The sequence below is a fragment of the Candidozyma pseudohaemuli genome (assembly GCF_003013735.1).
Source record: "Candidozyma pseudohaemuli strain B12108 chromosome Unknown scaffold00001, whole genome shotgun sequence".
Lineage (NCBI taxonomy): Eukaryota > Fungi > Ascomycota > Pichiomycetes > Serinales > Metschnikowiaceae > Candidozyma > Candidozyma pseudohaemuli.
Genome location: NW_020194435.1, coordinates 1,688,722 through 1,708,759, shown reverse-complemented (window position 1 = coordinate 1,708,759; position 20,038 = coordinate 1,688,722). Strand labels below are relative to the sequence as shown.

General features: G+C 46.1%; 9 protein-coding genes across 9 annotated transcripts; 7 read left to right on the top strand and 2 right to left on the bottom strand.

The window, feature by feature from the left end:
• Positions 1 to 35: 35 nt before the first annotated feature.
• Positions 36 to 4,043, bottom strand: C7M61_000776 (uncharacterized protein; the record flags this gene model as incomplete). The annotated part of the gene is made up of 2 exons (XM_024856204.1): positions 36 to 2,878; positions 3,041 to 4,043. 2 exons carry the CDS (start codon positions 4,041 to 4,043, stop codon positions 36 to 38), a joined length of 3,846 nt encoding a protein of 1,281 aa, XP_024715803.1.
• A 385-nt stretch (positions 4,044 to 4,428) lies between these two features.
• Positions 4,429 to 5,238, top strand: PUP1 (proteasome core particle subunit beta 2; the record flags this gene model as incomplete). Its single annotated transcript, XM_024856203.1, has 1 exon — positions 4,429 to 5,238. The coding sequence occupies one exon, from the start codon at positions 4,429 to 4,431 to the stop codon at positions 5,236 to 5,238; it is 810 nt and encodes a 269-aa protein (XP_024715802.1).
• A 128-nt stretch (positions 5,239 to 5,366) lies between these two features.
• Positions 5,367 to 8,340, top strand: C7M61_000774 (S-(hydroxymethyl)glutathione dehydrogenase; the record flags this gene model as incomplete). Its single annotated transcript, XM_024856202.1, has 2 exons — positions 5,367 to 6,371; positions 7,222 to 8,340. The coding sequence occupies 2 exons, from the start codon at positions 5,367 to 5,369 to the stop codon at positions 8,338 to 8,340; spliced, it is 2,124 nt and encodes a 707-aa protein (XP_024715801.1).
• Positions 8,341 to 9,123: 783 nt separating this feature from the next.
• Positions 9,124 to 10,224, top strand: IDH2 (isocitrate dehydrogenase (NAD(+)); the record flags this gene model as incomplete). The annotated part of the gene is made up of 1 exon (XM_024856201.1): positions 9,124 to 10,224. The coding sequence occupies one exon, from the start codon at positions 9,124 to 9,126 to the stop codon at positions 10,222 to 10,224; it is 1,101 nt and encodes a 366-aa protein (XP_024715800.1).
• A 57-nt stretch (positions 10,225 to 10,281) lies between these two features.
• On the bottom strand, positions 10,282 to 10,944 carry ADE8 (phosphoribosylglycinamide formyltransferase; the record flags this gene model as incomplete). The annotated part of the gene is made up of 1 exon (XM_024856200.1): positions 10,282 to 10,944. One exon carries the CDS (start codon positions 10,942 to 10,944, stop codon positions 10,282 to 10,284), a length of 663 nt encoding a protein of 220 aa, XP_024715799.1.
• Positions 10,945 to 12,571: 1,627 nt separating this feature from the next.
• EFT2 (elongation factor 2) lies at positions 12,572 to 15,064 on the top strand (the record flags this gene model as incomplete). The annotated part of the gene is made up of 1 exon (XM_024856199.1): positions 12,572 to 15,064. The coding sequence occupies one exon, from the start codon at positions 12,572 to 12,574 to the stop codon at positions 15,062 to 15,064; it is 2,493 nt and encodes an 830-aa protein (XP_024715798.1).
• Positions 15,065 to 15,765: 701 nt separating this feature from the next.
• C7M61_000770 (uncharacterized protein) lies at positions 15,766 to 16,803 on the top strand (the record flags this gene model as incomplete). Its single annotated transcript, XM_024856198.1, has 1 exon — positions 15,766 to 16,803. One exon carries the CDS (start codon positions 15,766 to 15,768, stop codon positions 16,801 to 16,803), a length of 1,038 nt encoding a protein of 345 aa, XP_024715797.1.
• A 363-nt stretch (positions 16,804 to 17,166) lies between these two features.
• AMO1 (Amo1p) lies at positions 17,167 to 19,296 on the top strand (the record flags this gene model as incomplete). Its single annotated transcript, XM_024856197.1, has 1 exon — positions 17,167 to 19,296. The coding sequence occupies one exon, from the start codon at positions 17,167 to 17,169 to the stop codon at positions 19,294 to 19,296; it is 2,130 nt and encodes a 709-aa protein (XP_024715796.1).
• A 111-nt stretch (positions 19,297 to 19,407) lies between these two features.
• C7M61_000768 (protein-arginine N-methyltransferase) lies at positions 19,408 to 20,028 on the top strand (the record flags this gene model as incomplete). The annotated part of the gene is made up of 1 exon (XM_024856196.1): positions 19,408 to 20,028. One exon carries the CDS (start codon positions 19,408 to 19,410, stop codon positions 20,026 to 20,028), a length of 621 nt encoding a protein of 206 aa, XP_024715795.1.
• Between the last annotated feature and the right edge of the window lie 10 nt (positions 20,029 to 20,038).

Below are 20,038 nucleotides of genomic sequence, written 5' to 3'. Positions count from 1 at the left end.
TCCTTACATGTATATAGAGTTTTCAAATCTTCAAATCAAACCACAGTGATGTAAACAGGCTCTCTTCCAACAGTCTTTTTGCCTGAACCGTTAAAGTCATCGAACACACAACCCCATTCATATTTGCCCTTTTCAAGTACCATGAATCCTAGTTCCAACTCAACATGCCCGCTTGGAGCAATTTGTTTGGGGCCAACAGTTTTTTGAAGTACGCCATTGAAAAGGATCCTTTGATCAATCGATATGTCTGGTCTGTTGGATTCGGATGTTGGGAAAGGGACGTGGCGTAAAACTCCCGAAAGTGCCGTTTTGGTATGATTAACTATCTTCGTCTTTAGGGTGTAGAAACGTTCCTTATCCAAACTGTACTCATTCTCTTTCTTGTCAATTATCCCTGGGGTTCCTTCGACACTCCAAATGCTGTGTTGAATCAGAATATTGTCGTATACCAATGCATTTGCCATCCTGGAATCCAAGCGGATGTTTCTGAGGTCAATTGTACCTGATCTTGGAGAGGTTCTCGTGACAGTGTGCCAAGAACCTTCAAGGCATTGTAACAAGAATGATCTGATCCAAAAATTCTTTCGGTTTTGCTCGTCCTCTTCCGCAGTGATGGAGTAGTTCTTGACATATTGTTTCTTTCGTAATGAGGGTATAGGGCGGCTGACATCAACATCCTCGAGGCACATCCTCCGAATAGGAAGCAAGAGTCTGCTGGTCTTTGTGGACTCAATCTTTTCGTTCACAACGAATGCCATATCACTTTGCACTTCATTTGTTATCTTGAGAGCTAGCTTTTCTTTCCATAAGTTGCGAACGTCAAGCACCAAAAGGCAATATTGAGAAATGTCGTCATCGTCGGATTCCTTAGCTTTTGAAATGAACTTCAATAGATCGCTGATATTCTTTTCGATAAAACTTTCTTTTTCAGGATGGTTGCCCAATTGAAAGCCTTGCAATGATGTCGAGAAGAAAGGAATGACGTCACATCCAATGATCTCCAATGAAGGCTGTACTGTGATGTTGAGTGGCACGCTGATTGTCTTTATATAGTTCTTGCGTTTCTCATCGGATGACCTATTGCAATATTCGAGTATCAACCTCAGCTCGGCCATACCCCTTTTGCCGTTGATTTGGTATTGAAACTCGACAATAGACAGCGGCTGAATGATCTTATACTTGGACGATATTTCTTGTTTGTTCACAACTGTGAAAGGTTTGTTCTCCAAAAGCTGCCACTCAAGCTCATGGACTTCCTCGGCTGAGAGTTGATTCGCACCTGCGTGATTCAACCTCGAATTGATAGAGTCGTTTGTGGAATCCCAAAAGGAAAATGACAAGTAGTTAATGGGGATATTGGAAGTGTTCTTTAACTTGATTGAAAATTCTTTCTTTTCGCCCTCAAGAAGCATTAGCCACCCGTTAGAAATCAGGTTAGCCACAAGGGAAAGTGATGCTTGTGAAGGTATCACAGTTAAAGTGAGACGTCTCGTTGTTGCTCGTCCAGCAACATTTTTGTGTTGAAGGTTGTCAGCACATTTGTCAAGCACGTTGCTTGGATCTTCTTTGGTGGGATTGATAACCAGAAGCCTTAAATTTGCGTTCGATTTTTCCAGATCAATTATGCTAAATCGTTGCGGCTCTGATGTACCAAAAGTGACGTCAAATTCTGAAATTTTGAAAACACCAGGTTGAGTGATTTTGAATGCGATGACAACATGACATAAGGAAGATGGAGGAACAACAACATTGTTGGTGGTCTCCAGAGCACGCTGTTCAGAGTCGTAAAGCTTGCTAGGGTGGAACTGCATCCCATTGAGCTTGCTGAGATCTTGCTTATTGAAGCCAGAAACACCAACGACTCTCATCAGCGGTCTTACTGTCTCGACAACTCTTTGGTCGTCAGCAACGATGCTAATGTCAGACACATTCAAATCAAAAGCGAATGGATTTTGGAGGAGAATGACAACCTGGTGTATATCATTCACGCAAATGAGTTTGTCTTTGGAAGGCAAATCCTTTGGCACTTTACTAAAAGGATTGAAAATGAGTGGATCATTCCCACTTGTGGGGGTTGTTGAAGGAGGTGTCTGAAATGGAACAAGCTCATCGGCTTGCAGCTGGAGAACGAATTTGGCATTTCTAACCATGAATGGGTCTGGATGGGGAATCAGAATGGAGTTATGACTTTCCTTCGATAGAAGAGCAAGCCAGTCCATTTTCCTTTTCAACTTTATCTGATCCTCGTTAGGTAAGCAATGAGTATACCTTGATAGTATCAAAACGCATATCTTAGCCAACATTTCATAGTCCTTAAGTGATTCTGTGATACGTAGGCATATCTTGAGGAGCAGAAGCTGGAGGGTGATCCAATCAGAATAATGTCCTGCCGCCTCAATATCTTTGGCTTCAGTCTGCCTGCCAATGCTGTACATCTCAAAGAGGAATTCGAAAATCTCTGTGAGTCTCTCTGCTGTTATGAAATCCGGTAAATGAGCGTTGTGGTTTAGTTTTGGTAAAAGAGCGACTAGTAATATGCGAAGTATGAATGCACGTTTCCGACGAAGTCCCAAGTCTGAGTAGATGATCGCCAAAGTATAGTAGACACGGCATTGCTTGAAAAATTCCAAGTCAATGAGTTGCATGCTGAAAATTTGATCAATGAGTGCAAGAATTTCACTCCGCAAGACTGGGTCTCTGTGACTTACACTGTCGAGTGGAGCGGACTTTATCGTTGCTTCGAGGACTTGCAGCTCTGAACCTGCACCAGCCTGATAGATGTTGATGAATAGCTTAATGCTTCGGAGAAGGAATTCGATATACACCAAATCAGGGACGCCGTTCTCGAAATCTGAGTCGCTGAGGCTGTAAAACATGGCTGTCTTGTTGCATAAAATCCTAAGGAATTCCGTTATTGACGAGCCACTAAGCTCTACTTGCCCAGAAGTTGATGTCAAACTTGCACTTCTAGATCTGCTGGTTGAACTCCTTGATTTGCTTGTAGAGTTTCTAGGTGACAGAACACCATTTGAATGCTTACTGCCCAATGAATCAGTTGACAAACGTTTTTGCGCTGAAGTGATAGAGCTGAGCTTATTCTTGTGAATGTGTAATACCGATGCAAGCATAGGGTTCAGAGCCTGATGTGGTATACCCAAATATGAAAGCATCAATGATGATACCGCAAGACCCTCAAGAGCGCTGCCCAACCAAAGGTTATCGTCAGACTTCCTAAGATTGATGGCAGCATCGGTGAAATACTGCAATGCGTCGTTTGCCTGACCTGCAAGGAGCAAAAAATTTCCCATGAGTTTAGCTTGTCTACCTGTTTGTCTTTGGGAAGCTTTGACCTTCAGATCTGGTGTCGACAGAAGCGTCTGATTCTTTGAGAACGAGACTTTAAATGAAGATCCCGAAGTCACCTTCTTTTGAGCGTAGGTGATGGTTTTGTGTAATGCTGTGCCATCTCTCAAGGAAACGGGTGATCGAAGAGTGATCTTTTCGTAGGAAGACACGTAAGATGCTAGCGCTTTGAGATATAGTTCGGTCACATAGCACATGGTTGTTTCTAAAGTAGTGATATTTTGATCTTCCAAAGATGGCACAAAGAAGACATCCTGGGGGGCCAGTGATGCGTGCTTCTGGGACTCGATCTTGTCCGCAGGTGAGTTAAAATAAATGCAATTGTGAACGATAGCTGTAGGCTGGACGTCTGAGAGCTTTTCGACAGCGTTCTCTTCGAAGTCCTCGTAACTACCCACACCTAAGACAATGAAGGTTTTCCTGAATGGTTCAAAGTCATGTAAGAACAGGACATCTTCGTCTGGCGGGCTCGCACAGAAATCGTAGAGTATCCTGCCCTGAGGAAAAGCTTGAGGATTGAAATTTCGGGCTTCAGGTAGCGGTGCCACGTCTAACAAACGTATATCGTTGGCACTTCGTATTTTGTCATAGTATTGTTGGAAGTCAGGGTTTCCTTTGTTCAACGGTACCACTAGAACTCGCGTCCTCGCAGGAGCAGCAAAATTTAGCGATTCTGCCATTGAATAAGATCCTGGCAATTCAGTTCTGTAGGAGTAGCTCGGTGCTAGGTTTTTGCAGAGAAACCCGATTTGGTGTGCGGCCTGTGTTGGTGTAAATAAGACAGCGCTGCAGTGCGCACAAATAGACCCTTCGATGGGGCTGTGAGGAAGAGCGTTGATTCTGAAAAAAAGATATCAAGAGTCTTTGAAGAAACTAGTTAAACAAATTGGAAAAATGTAACGATTGTGTTCTTCTGGTCTTGATATCTACCAAAGTGCTATCCTTTCAAGGGTGGTATCGTGGTGCACCCGTGCCTCCGAAATCTTGAACTGCGAACTGGAGGCAAACTCTCATACCAACCACCATAGCACCCTACAACTTCGTACCCAGGCTATCAATCAAAAAATGCCTGGCTTAAGTTTTGACAACTACCAGAGAAATCAATTTCTCTCGGCCAATGGCTATGCAGCACCCAAGGCCACCTCGACAGGTACCACCATTGTGGGAGCCAAGTTCAAAGGAGGAGTGGTGATTGCAGCTGATACCAGAGCTACTACCGGCAGCATAGTCGCCGACAAGAACTGTGAAAAGTTGCACAGATTAGCTCCAAGAATTTGGTGTGCTGGTGCCGGTACAGCCGCTGACACTGAGATGGTAACCCAGTTGATTGCGCTGAACTTGGAGTTGCACGCTATGTGGCAGTCTCGCCAACCTCGTGTGATCACTGCATTGACGTTGTTGAAGCAACACTTGTTCAAGTATCAAGGTCATTTGGGAGCTTACTTGATCGTCGCTGGCTCTGACCCCACTGGTTCTCATTTGATGTCCGTGCAAGCACACGGCTCAACCGACGTGGGTGAGTACCTTTCGCTCGGTTCCGGTTCCTTGGCTGCCATGGCCGTTTTAGAGACGAACTGGAAGCCAGATATGGCTAGAGAAGAGGCAGTGAAGTTATGCGCTGACGCCATTGAGGCGGGTATTTGGAACGACTTGGGTTCCGGTTCCAATGTGGACGTTTGCGTCATGGAAACGGGCAAGGATGCTCAGCTATACAGAAACTACTTGACTCCTAATGTTAGAGGTGCTAAGACACAGTCGTACAAGTTCCCTCGTGGTACCACGGCAGTTCTTAGAGAGAGCATACGCGATTTTGTCGATGTCGAGGAGACTGTGGTTGAGTTGGGACGTCTGGACGCCATGGAGGTGGATGCATAACGAGAGAAATATAAATCATGAAATGAAGTGAAGTCAATTGTAGGTGGAGCAGCTTGTACTGTGGTGGATGATTCTAGAAGAGTGCGCACAGTAGATAAGTCGTTCGGCTAGTAAGTCTCATCATCAAAATGGTCGTTAACAATCCTAACAACTGGCACTGGGTCGACAAGAACTGTATTGATTGGGCTAAGCAATACTTCAATGAGCAACTCATTGGTGTGAAGGCAGAGGGCAGCAACGGCACGTATGTGCAAGTTGATTCGGTTTCCTCTTTAGAAGGTGATGTGGAGGTGTGCCAAAGAAAGGGTAAGGTTATTTCCCTCTTTGACTTGCGAATTATCTTGAACATCGCAGGTGTGTCAGTTTCTGATCCCGAAAAGACTTTCAAGGGCTCTGTCACTGTCCCAGAATTGGCTTACGACACTGAGGAAGATGAGATCCAGTTTGACGTCAGCATCTACAACGAGGACGCTGATCTGGAGAAGATGAGGCTTTTGGCTAAGAAGGAGCTCTTGCCAAAGCTTAGAGCTAAGTTGCTGCGTTTCGGCCCCGACTTGATCTCCACTCACAGTAAGGATATCCAGCTTGAGAGCGACAAAGTAAACTCCGTCTATACCAAAGAAAACCAAAGTCAGGCTTCCAAGCCATCAAAGCCAGCGGAAAAGCCAAAGGCTGCGCCTGCCCCCGTTGCGTCTAGCGCACCACAATCAAGCAATGGCGTTCCAAGGTACAACACATCTACGCTACATCTTGAACCAACATTCAACACGACTGCTGAGCAACTCTACATCACGCTTTTGGACAGAGAGAGAATCGGAGCTTGGACTAGATCAGCACCTCAGTTGGAGGCATTTCCTCCCAAAGAGGGCTCTGAGTTTAAGTTGTTTGGTGGTTCGATTACAGGAAAGTTCACCAAGCTCGTGCCTAATGAGCATATCACCCAGCTTTGGCGTCTTGAGGAATGGAAGTCGGGACACTATGCTCAGCTTGATATTCAGTTGAAGCAGGGAGCTGGAGAGACGACCATGGTCGTCAAATGGACCGGTATCCCCGTGGGCGAAGAAGACAGAGTCAGAGGCAATTTTGAGGAGTACTATGTGCGCTCGATCAAGATTGTGTTTGGCTTTGGCGCCGTCTTGTAGTTAGCAAGTAGATCATAGAGATATGGCAACATGACATCATCTAGCTAAAGAAAAAAAATAGTGGTTGTTGAAAAGTTTGATTTTTATGTCTTGGAAGAGAATTCCGTAAAGCTGATAATGGTGTTTGCCTACTGCATTAAATTCACGAACCGATCGTTCCCTCAAGACGTTTCAATTTGTGATGGATGGATATCGCCAATTACATTTACGCTGAAATCACAAAAAGCAGAGAAAATTTCTTGGGATGAAGAAAAAAAAAAAAAAAAATGCACAAGGCGATGAGTTATGCCCGTATGTTTTCGCCACTTGCGTGCAGCTTACTAAGACTTTTACTATTGGCTGCGAAAAGTTAGCAGTGCCATTTAAAGAAGCGCCCTAGGTAACAGGACGAGGAGGTTTTATCGATCCCAATGTAGATGAAAAATCACACGCTCTAAATATCTAGTCGAGTCAAAGAAGAGATCACTTTTGTTCCCAAAGCGGATAAAAAATCCACTATCTTTGTCTCACTATCGAGCAGGGCGTGCACTGGCTAACGGAATCCGACTCCCGATTCGGTTGCTGCCTCCGTCGAGCAGGTCGGTATATATAAGCAGCAGGAATCTTCTGATTAGGAGTAACCTAACTTCATCAAATCCATCACGAATGTCTGAGTCCACCGTCGGGAAGGTATGTTATAAAGCAAGGCACTGTTGCTGGTAGGAATGCCAGCATTGTATTGATTGCCTAATTCAGCACACCCTGGTGGCCATCTGTTCCACGCAAGGCTACGAATTTGACCCTATCTGGAAAATGGCATGCATCTTGGGCTGCAAAATCGTTTAATTGTTACTAACTGAAGCCAATTACTTGTCAAGCCGCCGTTGCTTGGGAGGCTGGTAAGCCTCTTACCATTGAGGAAATCACCGTCGACCCTCCAAAGGCCCACGAGGTCAGATTCAAAGTCCACAACACAGGTGTGTGTCACACTGATGCCTACACTCTCTCTGGTGTCGACCCAGAGGGCGCTTTCCCAGTGATTTTGGGACACGAAGGTTCTGGTATCGTTGAGTCTGTCGGTGAGGGAGTCGAGAATGTCAAGGTCGGTGACCACGTTGTTGCATTGTACACTGCTGAGTGTAAGAAGTGTAAGTTTTGCAAGTCTGGTAAGACCAACTTGTGTGGCTCTGTCAGAGAGACTCAGGGTAAGGGTGTCATGCCAGATGGTACCCTGAGATTCCACTGCAAGGGTCAAGACCTTTTGCATTTCATGGGCTGCTCCACATTCTCCCAGTACACCGTCGTTGCTGACGTCTCCATTGTTGCTGTCAACCCAACTGCTGAGTTCGAGAAGACCTGTCTCTTGGGTTGTGGTATCACTACTGGTTACGGTGCCGCTACCATCACTGCCAATGTCCAGGAAGGTGACAATGTCGCTGTCTTTGGTGCTGGCTGTGTCGGTTTGTCCGTTGTTCAGGGTGCTAAGGAGAGAAAGGCCAACAAGATCATCGTTGTCGACATTAACGACAAGAAGGCCGAATGGGCTGACAAGTTCGGTGCCACTGACTTCGTTAACCCCACCAAGTTGCCTGAGGGTACCACCATTGTGCAGAAGCTCATTGAGATGACTGATGGCGGTTGTGACTACACTTTCGACTGTACTGGTAACGTCAATGTCATGAGAGATGCCTTGGAAGCCTGCCACAAGGGTTGGGGTACTTCCGTCATTATTGGTGTCGCTGCTGCTGGTAAGGAAATTGCTACCAGACCATTCCAATTGGTTACCGGAAGAGTCTGGAAGGGTGCCGCTTTCGGTGGTGTCAAAGGCAGATCCCAATTGCCCGGCATTGTGGACGACTACTTGAGTGGCAAGTTGAAGGTCGCCGACTTCATTACTCACAGACACAAGTTGGACAAGATCAATACTGCTTTTGATGACATGCACAAGGGTGATTGCATCCGTGCCGTCATCGAGTTGTGAACCGCACGCGCAAGGCTCTAGGCAATGAACTCTTTGCCGGAAGATTTCGGTATTTATGACGCTCAGAAACAGAAGAGAGGTGCTCTATGTGAGCTAACGCTGAGCGAAAAGTATATAACAGGGTAAGGGAGGACAGTACCTCAAGGTGTTGTAGATCTGCAGTTATCATAATAACGCGTTCAAGCTGCGTTAAGAAAGGTTATCGAAACACAACAGTCGGCCTTTTTTAAAGGCCAAGGATAAATAAGCTGTTAATTTAAGGAACTGTTTGCCCCATTGGATTAAGACGTACACAATGGATAGCTAGATCCCCGAGTCACCAAAAGATGGCTGCAAATGCTTATATGAATACTACGGATGAAACCTTCTCAAAAGTTAGCTTCAAAAATACAGATTGAAAAATCGTTGGTCAACTCCGAAAGCTATTTTGACGAGTTTACTCGTATCACCAACTCCGAGGTCGTTTTTCCGTACAAAATTTTTCCGCATAGGTCTTTATTTTATACACAACCCCGAAACATCCCGAACCTAGCGTTCATCGGAGCCCTTTGCATCATGACTACAAGATTTCATAATGTGAAAAATCAAGAAACAAGAAATTAAGTAGTCCGGTTGGTTTCAATTTGTCTTGCTTGGTAATAGTGACTTGTAGTTCGAGTAAAGCGCTACCTCGGGTCCGAAATCCAGGAGCTGATTTGATTGGACGCGAAATTTTTCGGTGTACATGCAAAAAGACAGAAACACTTATGCTCGAATCTAGTCCACGACTTCTTCTTCACTGCCATGTTTAGACAATTAGCCAAACTCACCGTTACTCCAGCTCCAAGATTCGCTAGATCTTACATTGCCGGTCAGTTTACCGGTCAGAAAAAGGACAACGGAAAGTACACTGTCACCTTGATTGAGGGTGATGGTATCGGTGTTGAGATCTCTCAGGCCGTCAAGGACATTTACGCTGCCGCCAAGATCCCAATCGAGTGGGAACCTGTTGATGTCACCCCTCTCTTGATTGACGGTAAGACCACCTTGCCCCAGGCTGCTGTTGACTCCGTGAACAGAAACTTGGTCGCCTTGAAGGGTCCATTGGCTACCCCTGTCGGCAAGGGCCACACTTCCATGAACTTGACTTTGAGAAGAACTTTCAACTTGTTCGCCAACGTCAGACCATGTAAGTCTATTGTCGGTTACGAGACTCCTTACGAGAACGTCGACACTGTCTTGATCAGAGAGAACACCGAGGGTGAGTACTCCGGTATTGAGCACACCATTGTCCCAGGTGTTGTCCAGTCGATCAAATTGATCACCAAGCCAGCCTCTGAGAAGGTCATCAGATACGCTTTCGAGTACGCTAAGAGCATCAACAAGCCCCACGTGTTGGTGGTCCACAAGGCTTCCATCATGAAGTTGTCTGACGGTTTGTTCGTTGAGACCGCCAAGGAGGTTGCCAAGGAGTACCCTGACGTTTCTTTGGACTACGAGTTGTTGGACAACACCTCTTTGAAGTTGGCCCAGGACCCTGCTGACTACAAGAACGTTGTCATGGTTATGCCAAACTTGTACGGTGACATCATGTCTGACTTGGCCTCCGGTTTGATCGGTGGTTTGGGTTTGACTCCTTCCGGTAACATGGGTAACAAGGTCTCCATCTTCGAGGCTGTCCACGGTTCTGCTCCAGACATCGCTGGTAAGGGCTTGGCTAACCCAACTGCATTGTTGTTGTCCTCTTGTATGATGTTGAGACACATGTCTTTGTTCTCCGACGCTGACAGAATTGAGACTGCTGTCTTGAAGACTATTGCCTCTGGCCCAGAGAACAGAACCGGTGACTTGAAGGGTTCTGCCACCACTCAGCATTTCACCGAGGAGGTCATCAAGAACTTGTAAGTTATATAAGTACATTCTATAATTGCTAGATATCTTTTGAATCTGATATAGTAGTATTTACAACCCTTCAAGAGCAAGGTTGGTGCCCTCAACGATAGCCTTGTGCTCTGTGGCATGTACCCTGTCCTCGTACTGCTCCAAAGACTCTTCTTTGCTCAACTGAAGCTCTTTCACCAATATGGGCTCACCACGGTCCACCTCTGCGATGACATAATGTATCATTACACCGGCAACCGTGATTTCTCCATCCTGTCCGGCCTTCCATGCTCTGTCAATGGCATGAGTACCGTCAAAAGCGCCTGGCAAAGCTGGATGCAAATTTATGATGGAAATCTTAGCCTCTTCAAGAGGATGCAACACTGCTGGCGATAAGATCAACATCCAGCCCGCACATACAATGAGATCTGGTCTTTTGTAGCTGGAGTCTGGCTTGTTCTCAGTATTGCCGTGGATTAGAAGACTGGCCAAATCCTTATTGAATTGCTCACGTCTCTTTTGCCTTTCGTCCTTCTGCTCCTTTGTAGTACCCTTGTAGTAGCTCTTCAAAGTGTGAACCTTGTGGGAGATACCAGCCTTCTGTGCTCTTTCCAAACCGTAGGCCGTCTCGCTGGAAGATATCACTTGGGTAATTGTGCCCTTCAAATTTCCGCTAGCCTGTGCATCAATTAGTGCTTGCAAATTGGAGCCAGAGCCCGAAATAAGGACTGTAATGTCAGGCATCACTGCTATAAATGAAGTTGATGCTGGAAATCGCTATTCTGACTCTGTCTGGCGCTATATGTAGGGAGATGAGTTAGAACCACCGCTATCCTCTTCATTGGTTCCACTCGGTCTCCCTTTTAATTTTTTTGAAGCTCCTCTTTGTAACGGGGACCGATAGATACTATTTTGTAGTGATTGTTGAACGAAATTTTTTTGTCCCTGTAATTGGTAATTTGCAACTATTGATGCGAAATTGATTAATCGAATCAAATCATATCAACTCACTAAGATGAGAATGATAGAAAAATTGAAAAAAAAGAAATAATAATAAAAAAGAACATAAAGATAAATGCGTTTTCACAGAAGCTTTTCAATTATTAACGAATCGATGTATAGAATCGAATTTCAATTGTGATCAACACATGCTTGAGGTCTGACAACTTAGGGCACCGACGTCTAATAGGAAGGGGAGAGCAGACAGAACAATATCGAGCCAGCATAGCTTGAAAGTCTTAAATATCATTATATCTGACGTTTAGCTCTCTAACTCCGGATTTAGCTTAACCTAGTTACAGTGCAGCGGATTTTGCAGCCAAATTACCGTTATCACAAATTACCTTTACATGTCGAAAAAACTGTTGCAGGGAAGCATCTTGATGCAACGCTTCAGGCTGATTTTGAAAATGCCAACAGATAATAATTACAAAAGCGTCGTGATGCATTACCCCAACGAGGCGCCTTGAGACCCAATTGAACCTAAGGTTTCAACAGAAGCTCATAAAAAAAGGTCCCAGTAAGCAAACTCACTCCTTAAGGCAAAAAGCTCAGTGAATTTGCCTTCCACTCACGTCAGTTTCGTGTGTCAATTTGACGCTTTTAAGCCTCAATGCGTATTATTCATAACCCCAGCCATTTCATGACCCTCTCCGCTGTGGCACAATGAATGCAAACTCACAATTAAGCAAGCAGAATCACTGATGTAGCCGCCCTCGCCAATTCTCCTCACAATGACCAACCGCCCAAAAACGGTCCCCTCTCCGCCTTTAAATGGAATCCCGGATAGGAAGATGCCTACTTGTTTGAGAATTATTCTTGTGTAGCTACAATTCAGGTTGAAAAAAAAAATCGATCAGATGTAGGGGGCAATTGACCTGATACAACAGGAAAGAATAGGGCCTTCAATTAATGCAATTGGGCTGAAATCAAGGCTGATGCCTCCAATGCGCATACTCTGTATGGGCCTCCTGATCCCCAGGCGCTGCCATTAATCTGCCGGGTAACTTTTTGAGACTGAAATTTACGCGTACGGCTGGTGCTTTACTGTGAGGAAAATTTTTTTTTCTCAGATGGGCCTCGTGCGAACACCTCTGGATTGAAAAAAGAAGTTTTCCCTTCTTCTTCCTTCTTGGTTATCAAGTTTACACCAACAACAAGTTCAATATGGGTATGTCTTACAGCAAGAAGGGTTTTAGGTGCTGAGCCTTGACAAATTGGTTCGTTTTCTACCAGTTTTCAGCTCTAATCTGGTGACGATAAGAAGGCCTCTGATTCTTATCTCAGCTCACTTAAAACAGCCAATCAGCTCCAATTGGGACCATTTACTAACTCTGTAGTTGCTTTCACTATTGACCAAATCCGTGGCTTGATGGACAAGGTTACCAATGTGCGTAACATCTCCGTCATTGCCCACGTCGATCACGGTAAGTCTACTTTGACTGACTCCTTGGTCCAGAAGGCTGGTATCATCTCTGCCGCCAAGGCTGGTGACGCCAGATTTATGGACACCAGAAAGGATGAGCAGGAGAGAGGTATTACTATTAAGTCTACCGCTATCTCCTTGTACGCTTCCCTTACCGATGAGGACTGTAAGGAGATCAACCAGAAGACCGACGGTACCTCTTTCTTGATTAACTTGATCGACTCCCCAGGTCACGTTGACTTCTCCTCTGAGGTCACCGCCGCTTTGAGAGTCACTGACGGTGCTTTGGTCGTTGTGGACTGTGTTGAGGGTGTCTGTGTTCAGACCGAGACTGTCTTGAGACAGGCTTTGGCTGAGAGAATCAAGCCCGTTGTCATCATCAACAAGGTTGACAGAGCTTTGTTGGAGTTGCAGACCACCAAGGAGGACCTTTACCAGTCTTTCTCCAGAACTATTGAGTCCGTTAACGTCATCATCTCCACTTACGCTGAGAAGTCCGTCGGTGACGTTCAGGTTGCCCCAGAGAAGGGTACCGTTGCTTTCGGTTCCGGTTTGCACGGTTGGGCCTTCACTGTTAGACAGTTCGCTAACAGATACTCCAAGAAGTTCGGTGTCGACAGACAGAAGATGATGGAGAGATTGTGGGGTGACTCTTTCTTCAACCCTAAGACCAAGAAGTGGACCAACAAGGACAAGGACGCCGACGGAAAGCAGTTGGAGAGAGCCTTCAACATGTTCGTTTTGGACCCAATCTTTAGATTGTTCTCTTCTATCATGAACTTCAAGAAGGACGAGATCCCAACCTTGTTGGAGAAGTTGGAGATCAACTTGAAGGGTGACGAGAAGGAGTTGGAGGGTAAGGCTTTGTTGAAGGTCGTCATGAGAAAGTTCTTGCCAGCTGCTGACGCTATGTTGGAGATGATTGTCATCCACTTGCCATCTCCAGTCACCGCCCAGGCTTACAGAGCTGAGACCTTGTACGAGGGTCCATCTGACGATGAGCACTGCCAGGCTATCAGAAACTGTGACCCTAAGGCTGAGTTGATGGTCTACGTTTCCAAGATGGTTCCAACCTCCGATAAGGGTAGATTCTACGCTTTCGGTCGTGTCTTCGCTGGTACTGTCAAGTCCGGTCAGAAGATTAGAATCCAGGGTCCAAACTACCAGGTTGGTAAGAAGGACGACTTGTTCTTGAAGGCTATCCAGAGAACCGTCTTGATGATGGGTGGTAAGGTCGAGCAGATTGACGACTGTCCAGCTGGTAACATTGTCGGTTTGGTTGGTATTGACCAGTTCTTGTTGAAGTCTGGTACTCTTACCACCTCTGAGACCGCTCACAACATGAAGGTCATGAAGTTCTCTGTCTCCCCTGTCGTGCAGGTTGCCGTCGAGGTCAAGAACGCCAACGACTTGCCTAAGTTGGTTGAGGGTTTGAAGAGATTGTCCAAGTCCGACCCATGTGTTTTGACTTCTATTAACGAGTCTGGTGAGCACATTGTCGCCGCCACCGGTGAGTTGCACTTGGAAATTTGCTTGAACGATTTGCAGAACGACCACGCTGGTATCCCATTGAAGATCTCCCCACCTGTCGTTTCTTACAGAGAGACTGTCCAGGCCGAGTCTTCCATGGTTGCCTTGTCTAAGTCTCCTAACAAGCATAACAGAATCTACGTCAAGGCCCAGCCAATTGACGAAGAGACCTCTTTGGACATTGAGAACGGTGTCATCAACCCAAGAGATGACTTCAAGGCCAGAGCCAGAATCTTGGCTGACAACCACGGTTGGGACGTCGCTGACGCCAGAAAGATCTGGTGTTTCGGTCCTGACGGTAACGGTCCTAACTTGGTTGTTGACCAGACTAAGGCCGTTCAGTACTTGAACGAAATCAAGGACTCCGTCGTTGCTGCCTTCCAGTGGGCTACCAAGGAGGGTCCTATCTTCGGTGAGAACGTTAGATCCGTCAGAGTTAACATCTTGGATGTTACCTTGCACGCTGATGCTATCCACAGAGGTGGTGGTCAGATCATCCCAACCATGAGAAGAGCTACTTACGCCTCCATGTTGTTGGCTGAGCCAGGTATCCAGGAGCCAGTCTTCTTGGTTGAGATCCAGTGTCCTGAGAACGCCATTGGTGGTATCTACTCTGTGTTGAACAAGAAGAGAGGTCAGGTTGTCTCTGAGGAGCAGAGACCAGGTACTCCATTGTTCACCATCAAGGCTTACTTGCCTGTCAACGAGTCTTTCGGTTTCTCCGGTGAGTTGAGACAGGCTACCGGTGGTCAGGCTTTCCCACAGTTGATCTTCGATCACTGGGCTATCTTGAACGGTGACCCAACCGACCCAACCACCAAGCCAGGTCAGATCGTCAAGGCTAAGAGAGAGCGTGCTGGTCTCAAGCCTGAGGTTCCAGGCTACGAGGAGTACTACGACAAGTTGTAAGCTACCTCGCGGTATCGTCCGATTATTGTTCATATAATATAACATCGTTGCTCTGAAAAACTCATTGTAAGGACCGGCTCCTTTTTTTGCCGATAGGTGCGTCGCAGCCTCCGCGCGCGCCGAATGCGGCTGCGTAACAAAGCCAAGAGATCCCATCTAAAATATATTACGTGCATATAAGGCGGCTTTCGTTTATAATCGGGTGGTCAGAGCTTTTTCGCAACCTCCCGAATGTTCCGGATCAACCGTTTTTATGTAGTGTAAAGTTTGTTAACTTATGACCGGAAGTAGGTTTAATTGCTGTAAACACAATTTAGCTGCAGTGACTAAAGCAGGGGCACATTTCTCGTAGAAACGGAAGACCCGGAACTTGAATCGGACGCATCGAGAACACTTGCAGCCTGTTTAGCAATAGAGGGGACGGCTTGTCCGGAGGCGAACAATAGAGTCACTAGGGTGGGGCGGTTTAAATACGGGGAAATTTGCTGGTCTTTTCCATCAGTTTGTTTTTTCTACCAGGGTCCTGATTAATTTCCTAGAAACCGTTTGACTCTCATCGCTGATAGTGCCTCGTTTGCCCACTTTCTGAATCTGGAACACTAAAGGCGCATAACCCTCATCGAGCGTCGTATATAAGTCGTTGCGCTGCTTACAAACTCACGTCTATCAGATTTTTTTTTTCCACACAAATCAACGACTCAATGTCTTTAGAGCTAACAGGACTCCATGGTTCGCTCCTCTGTGCCGCTGGAGTAGCATGCTCAATAACAGCATTGGCCTACAGGCGGCTCAAGCTCAAACATTTCGAGATTAAACGGCCGCTTCTTAGAGTTATGGCAGCTTGCGCTGCTTATATTATCGCGTGTGTTGCTACACCACACGGGCGCCTAATACCCCTTCCAAACATCGACTTCATTGAAACTCCAGTCGAACTGATAGAGTCCATCATGAGAATTTCTGCCTTGCATAACAGCGCTATCAGCATGATGGTGTGTGCAGCTGGCCTTACCGTCTACTACGCATCGGGCCCCGTTACAGAGAAGTGTATCATGAAGATGGACGAAGTGCTTATGAAAGATGATGAAAAGGGAGCACGGTTGTTGCGCCTGAGGGAACATTTGCAGGGCAAGAGTTTTCTCACCTTCATCATTATCCTCACCAGCTTTGTGGCGTTTTGGCCAACAAATTGGCTTCTCTCGTTCACATACACCATTGCTAAGTACGACGAGATTGAGCTTACTACTGACCATTTGTATTGGGCTGTTCTAACATTCGCGTTAGCCAAGACAATTTCGGCGCTCATCCACTACTTGTCTCACCCCACAAAACTGTTTTCCAACGGAGTGCATCTATGGATACATCTCTGCTGGTTTTACGGCACCACGTTGACAGCAGGTGCAGCAGTTTTCTGGGCTGTTGCCCAAGATGTTTTATTGGTCTACATGTACAAGGCTGCGATGCTCATACAACACCAACAGGGTCCCGACATCATCTTGGTGGACGGCATTCCCAAACACTTTAACGTCTTCACTGGTCCAATGGCCGACTTCTTGCTTGAAGGCGTTTTTTCACACAAACGCGGCTCTGCGCTTATTACTCTTCTTCACGAACAGTTGAAGCTCTACGAGAAGGTCATTGACGATTCACTTTGGATCGTCTTGCTCTGGGTCACCGTTTTATTCCCATTCTGCAAAGGCGTCGCTGTCTACTTCACCTTGCGCGGGAAGAATACGGAGTAATTTACTAAGTCACGGTTCACGATATATAGCATGCATAGACAACAGGAATTGCAAAAGGAATTTGTATTGTTATCTGCAATTGTCCATTCGAGGGAGGACGAGCCGATGGCGGGAGCATTCCCTTCCGCAATTGCGATTGCCCCTCTTACATTGAGAAATCCGTAAATTCTTTATCTTTGATTCGCTCATTTTTCCAGTTGATGGATTTCCATCGAGGATTCCGTTACCAGATAAGCACAATTAGTGCGCACGCTTATCGCGATAGGATGCCCGATGCGGCAGGCTTATCCTGACATGAGGAAGGATAAATATGTGGGGGTGCCGTGTAATTGTCTCCAATTTATCAATTAATTAGCTTTCACCATGGAAAGGTTACAACAGCTTTCTTTGCACGCTACTGCTAGCACCCAGCCGCCAGTGGCACCTCCACACCCTTTGGACCCTCTCACCACGCAGGAGATCAAAGCTACTTCTCTGGTGGTTCGCAGCCATTACAAGGGCAAGACTTTGGTTTTCAACACGGTTTCTCTTAGAGAGCCAATCAAAAGAGCTTACTATGATTGGAAAGAAAGAAACGGTCCCAAGCCTCCCAGATTGGCTTACTTTGTTGTCACCGAGAACGACCATGTTGGTGTTCACGAGGGTGTGGTCGACTTGCCTTCGTTGACAGTAATCGAATCGAAGGCTACTTCTGGTGTCCAGCCAATTTTGACTCCCTCTGACCTTCAGAACACTGAGGATATCGTTAGAAGTGACCCTCGTGTGATTGAACAGTGTGAGATCTCCGGTATTCCAAAGGAAGAAATGAAGAACGTGTACTGTGATGCTTGGACCATTGGCTATGACGAGAGATGGGGCTCCTCTAAAAGACTCCAGCAGGCTTTGATGTACTGGAGATCTGACGAGGATGACTCTCACTACTCCCATCCATTGGATTTCTGTCCCATTGTGGATATGACGGAGGGGAAGGTGGTCTACATTGATGTCCCAGGCAGAAGAAGAAAAGTGTCCAAACACAAGCACTCTTCTTTCCACCCCAAGCACATCTCGGAGAAGTTTGGAACCTCTGAGAACCCATCTGGTTTCAGAGATGATGCCAAACCTATCAACATTACCCAACCTGAGGGTGTCTCGTTTGCCATGAAGGGTAACGTTATGAACTGGTCGAACTTCAATTTTCACATTGGTTTCAACTACAGAGAAGGAATCGTTCTCTCGGATATGAACTACAATGATCACGGTAATGTGAGACCTCTTTTCCACAGAATTTCCTTGTCTGAAATGATTGTCCCTTACGGATGTCCCGATTTCCCTCATCAGAGAAAGCACGCCTTGGATATTGGTGAGTACGGTGCCGGTAACTGTACCAACCCTCTTGCTCTTGGTTGTGACTGTAAAGGTGTGATCCACTACATGGACGCCCATTTCACCGACAAGGATGGAGAACCTTTAACCATCAAGAACGCTGTTTGTATTCACGAGGAAGATGATGGTATCTTGTTCAAACACTCCGACTTCAGAGATGATTTCCAAACTACCGTGGTTACCAGAGGCAAGCGTTTGATTATTTCCCAGATTTTCACTGCTGCCAATTACGAGTACTGCTTATACTGGATTCTCAGACAAGATGGTACCATCAAACTAGAGATCAGATTGACTGGTATTCTCAACACTTACATTTGTGCTGAGGATGAGGACATTGGACCATGGGGAACTGTTGTATACCCACAGGTTAATGCCCATAACCACCAGCACATCTTTTCTTTGAGATTAGATCCACGTATCGACGGTGATAACAACTCTGCTGCCACATCTGACTCAATTTCTGGTCCAGGTGCCACCGGTTCACCGGAAAATGCCTACGGAAATGCCTTTTGTGCCGATAAAACCACCTTTAAGACCGTCAGTGACTCTCTTACCCAACCATCCACAGCCAGAACCTGGGATATCTTTAACCCTTCAAAGATCAACCCCTACTCCGGAAAACCATCTTCTTACAAATTGGTATCTACATTTACTCCTCCACTTTTGGCTAAGGACGGCTCACTTGTGAAGAAGAGAGCTCCTTGGGCTGCTTGGGCCACGCAGGTTGTTCCATACAAGGATGAAGGCGTTGGATATGGTCGTTTGTACCCATCTGGTGACCACGTTGCCCAGTGGTCTGGTGATGGCGCTAGAGGTATGAGAGAGTGGATTGGTGACGGAAAAGACCAGATTGAAAACACAGACATTCTTTTCTTCCACACATTTGGCATTACCCATTTTCCTGCCCCTGAAGATTTCCCTGTCATGCCCACAGAGATCTTTGACCTCATGTTGCGCCCAAGGCATTTCTTTACCGAGAACCCATGTCTTGACGTGAAACCATCCTACGCCAGAACCACAAAGGAAGTCAAGGCTGGAGACAAGGGTGTCGACGAATGCACCCTTGATGTCGACAAGACATCTCAATTGGCATTTACAAAAACCTCTGGTTCCTGTTGCAAGAAATGATCAACTCAAATTTTGAGATATAGTATAGTCCTTTAATATGAATATCATGGTGTCTTATCTTATCTGTAGTAGTCCAATGCTCATCGCGAAATTCAACTCCAACTACCAACCATGAAATACATCATCGAGCATATGGAGGAGGGGTTCTCTGAATGGGTCATTCTTGAGTATTCCCAAATTCTACGTGATGTTGGTTCAGAAAATCTCGTGTTGACGTCTTTGCCTGAATCCACAACCGAGAAGGACATCCCCCAACGTCTTCTTGATTTGGGTTTGCAATGGACAACCAAGGAGTGTGTGACCATCGATGGTGGTTTGGATAGCTCCAAAGTTTGCTTGCTTGACCCAGCTGCTGAGACTGATTTGGTACCAGAGGATGCCTCCAAGTTTGACTACTTTGTTTTTGGTGGCATCTTGGGATCGCACCCCAGAATCGACAGAACAGGTTTGCTTAGAGATAAGTACGGCTTTAGCGGTCGCCGACTCGGTGCTTTGCAGATGACAACCGATACTGCCATTAGAACCACTCAGCTCATTGCTGAGAAACAGAAGAAGTTCGGTGACATCAACTTCATTGACTACCCCGAGATCAAGTTCAGCCAGTATGAGTCGACGGAAATGCCGTTCAGATATATTGTCGACAATAATGAGGAACCAATTCTACCAGAGGGAATGCTTGAGTTGATCAAGCATGATGCCGAACAAAGCATTGACGACCTTTTAATGGAATAGACCAGGAAAT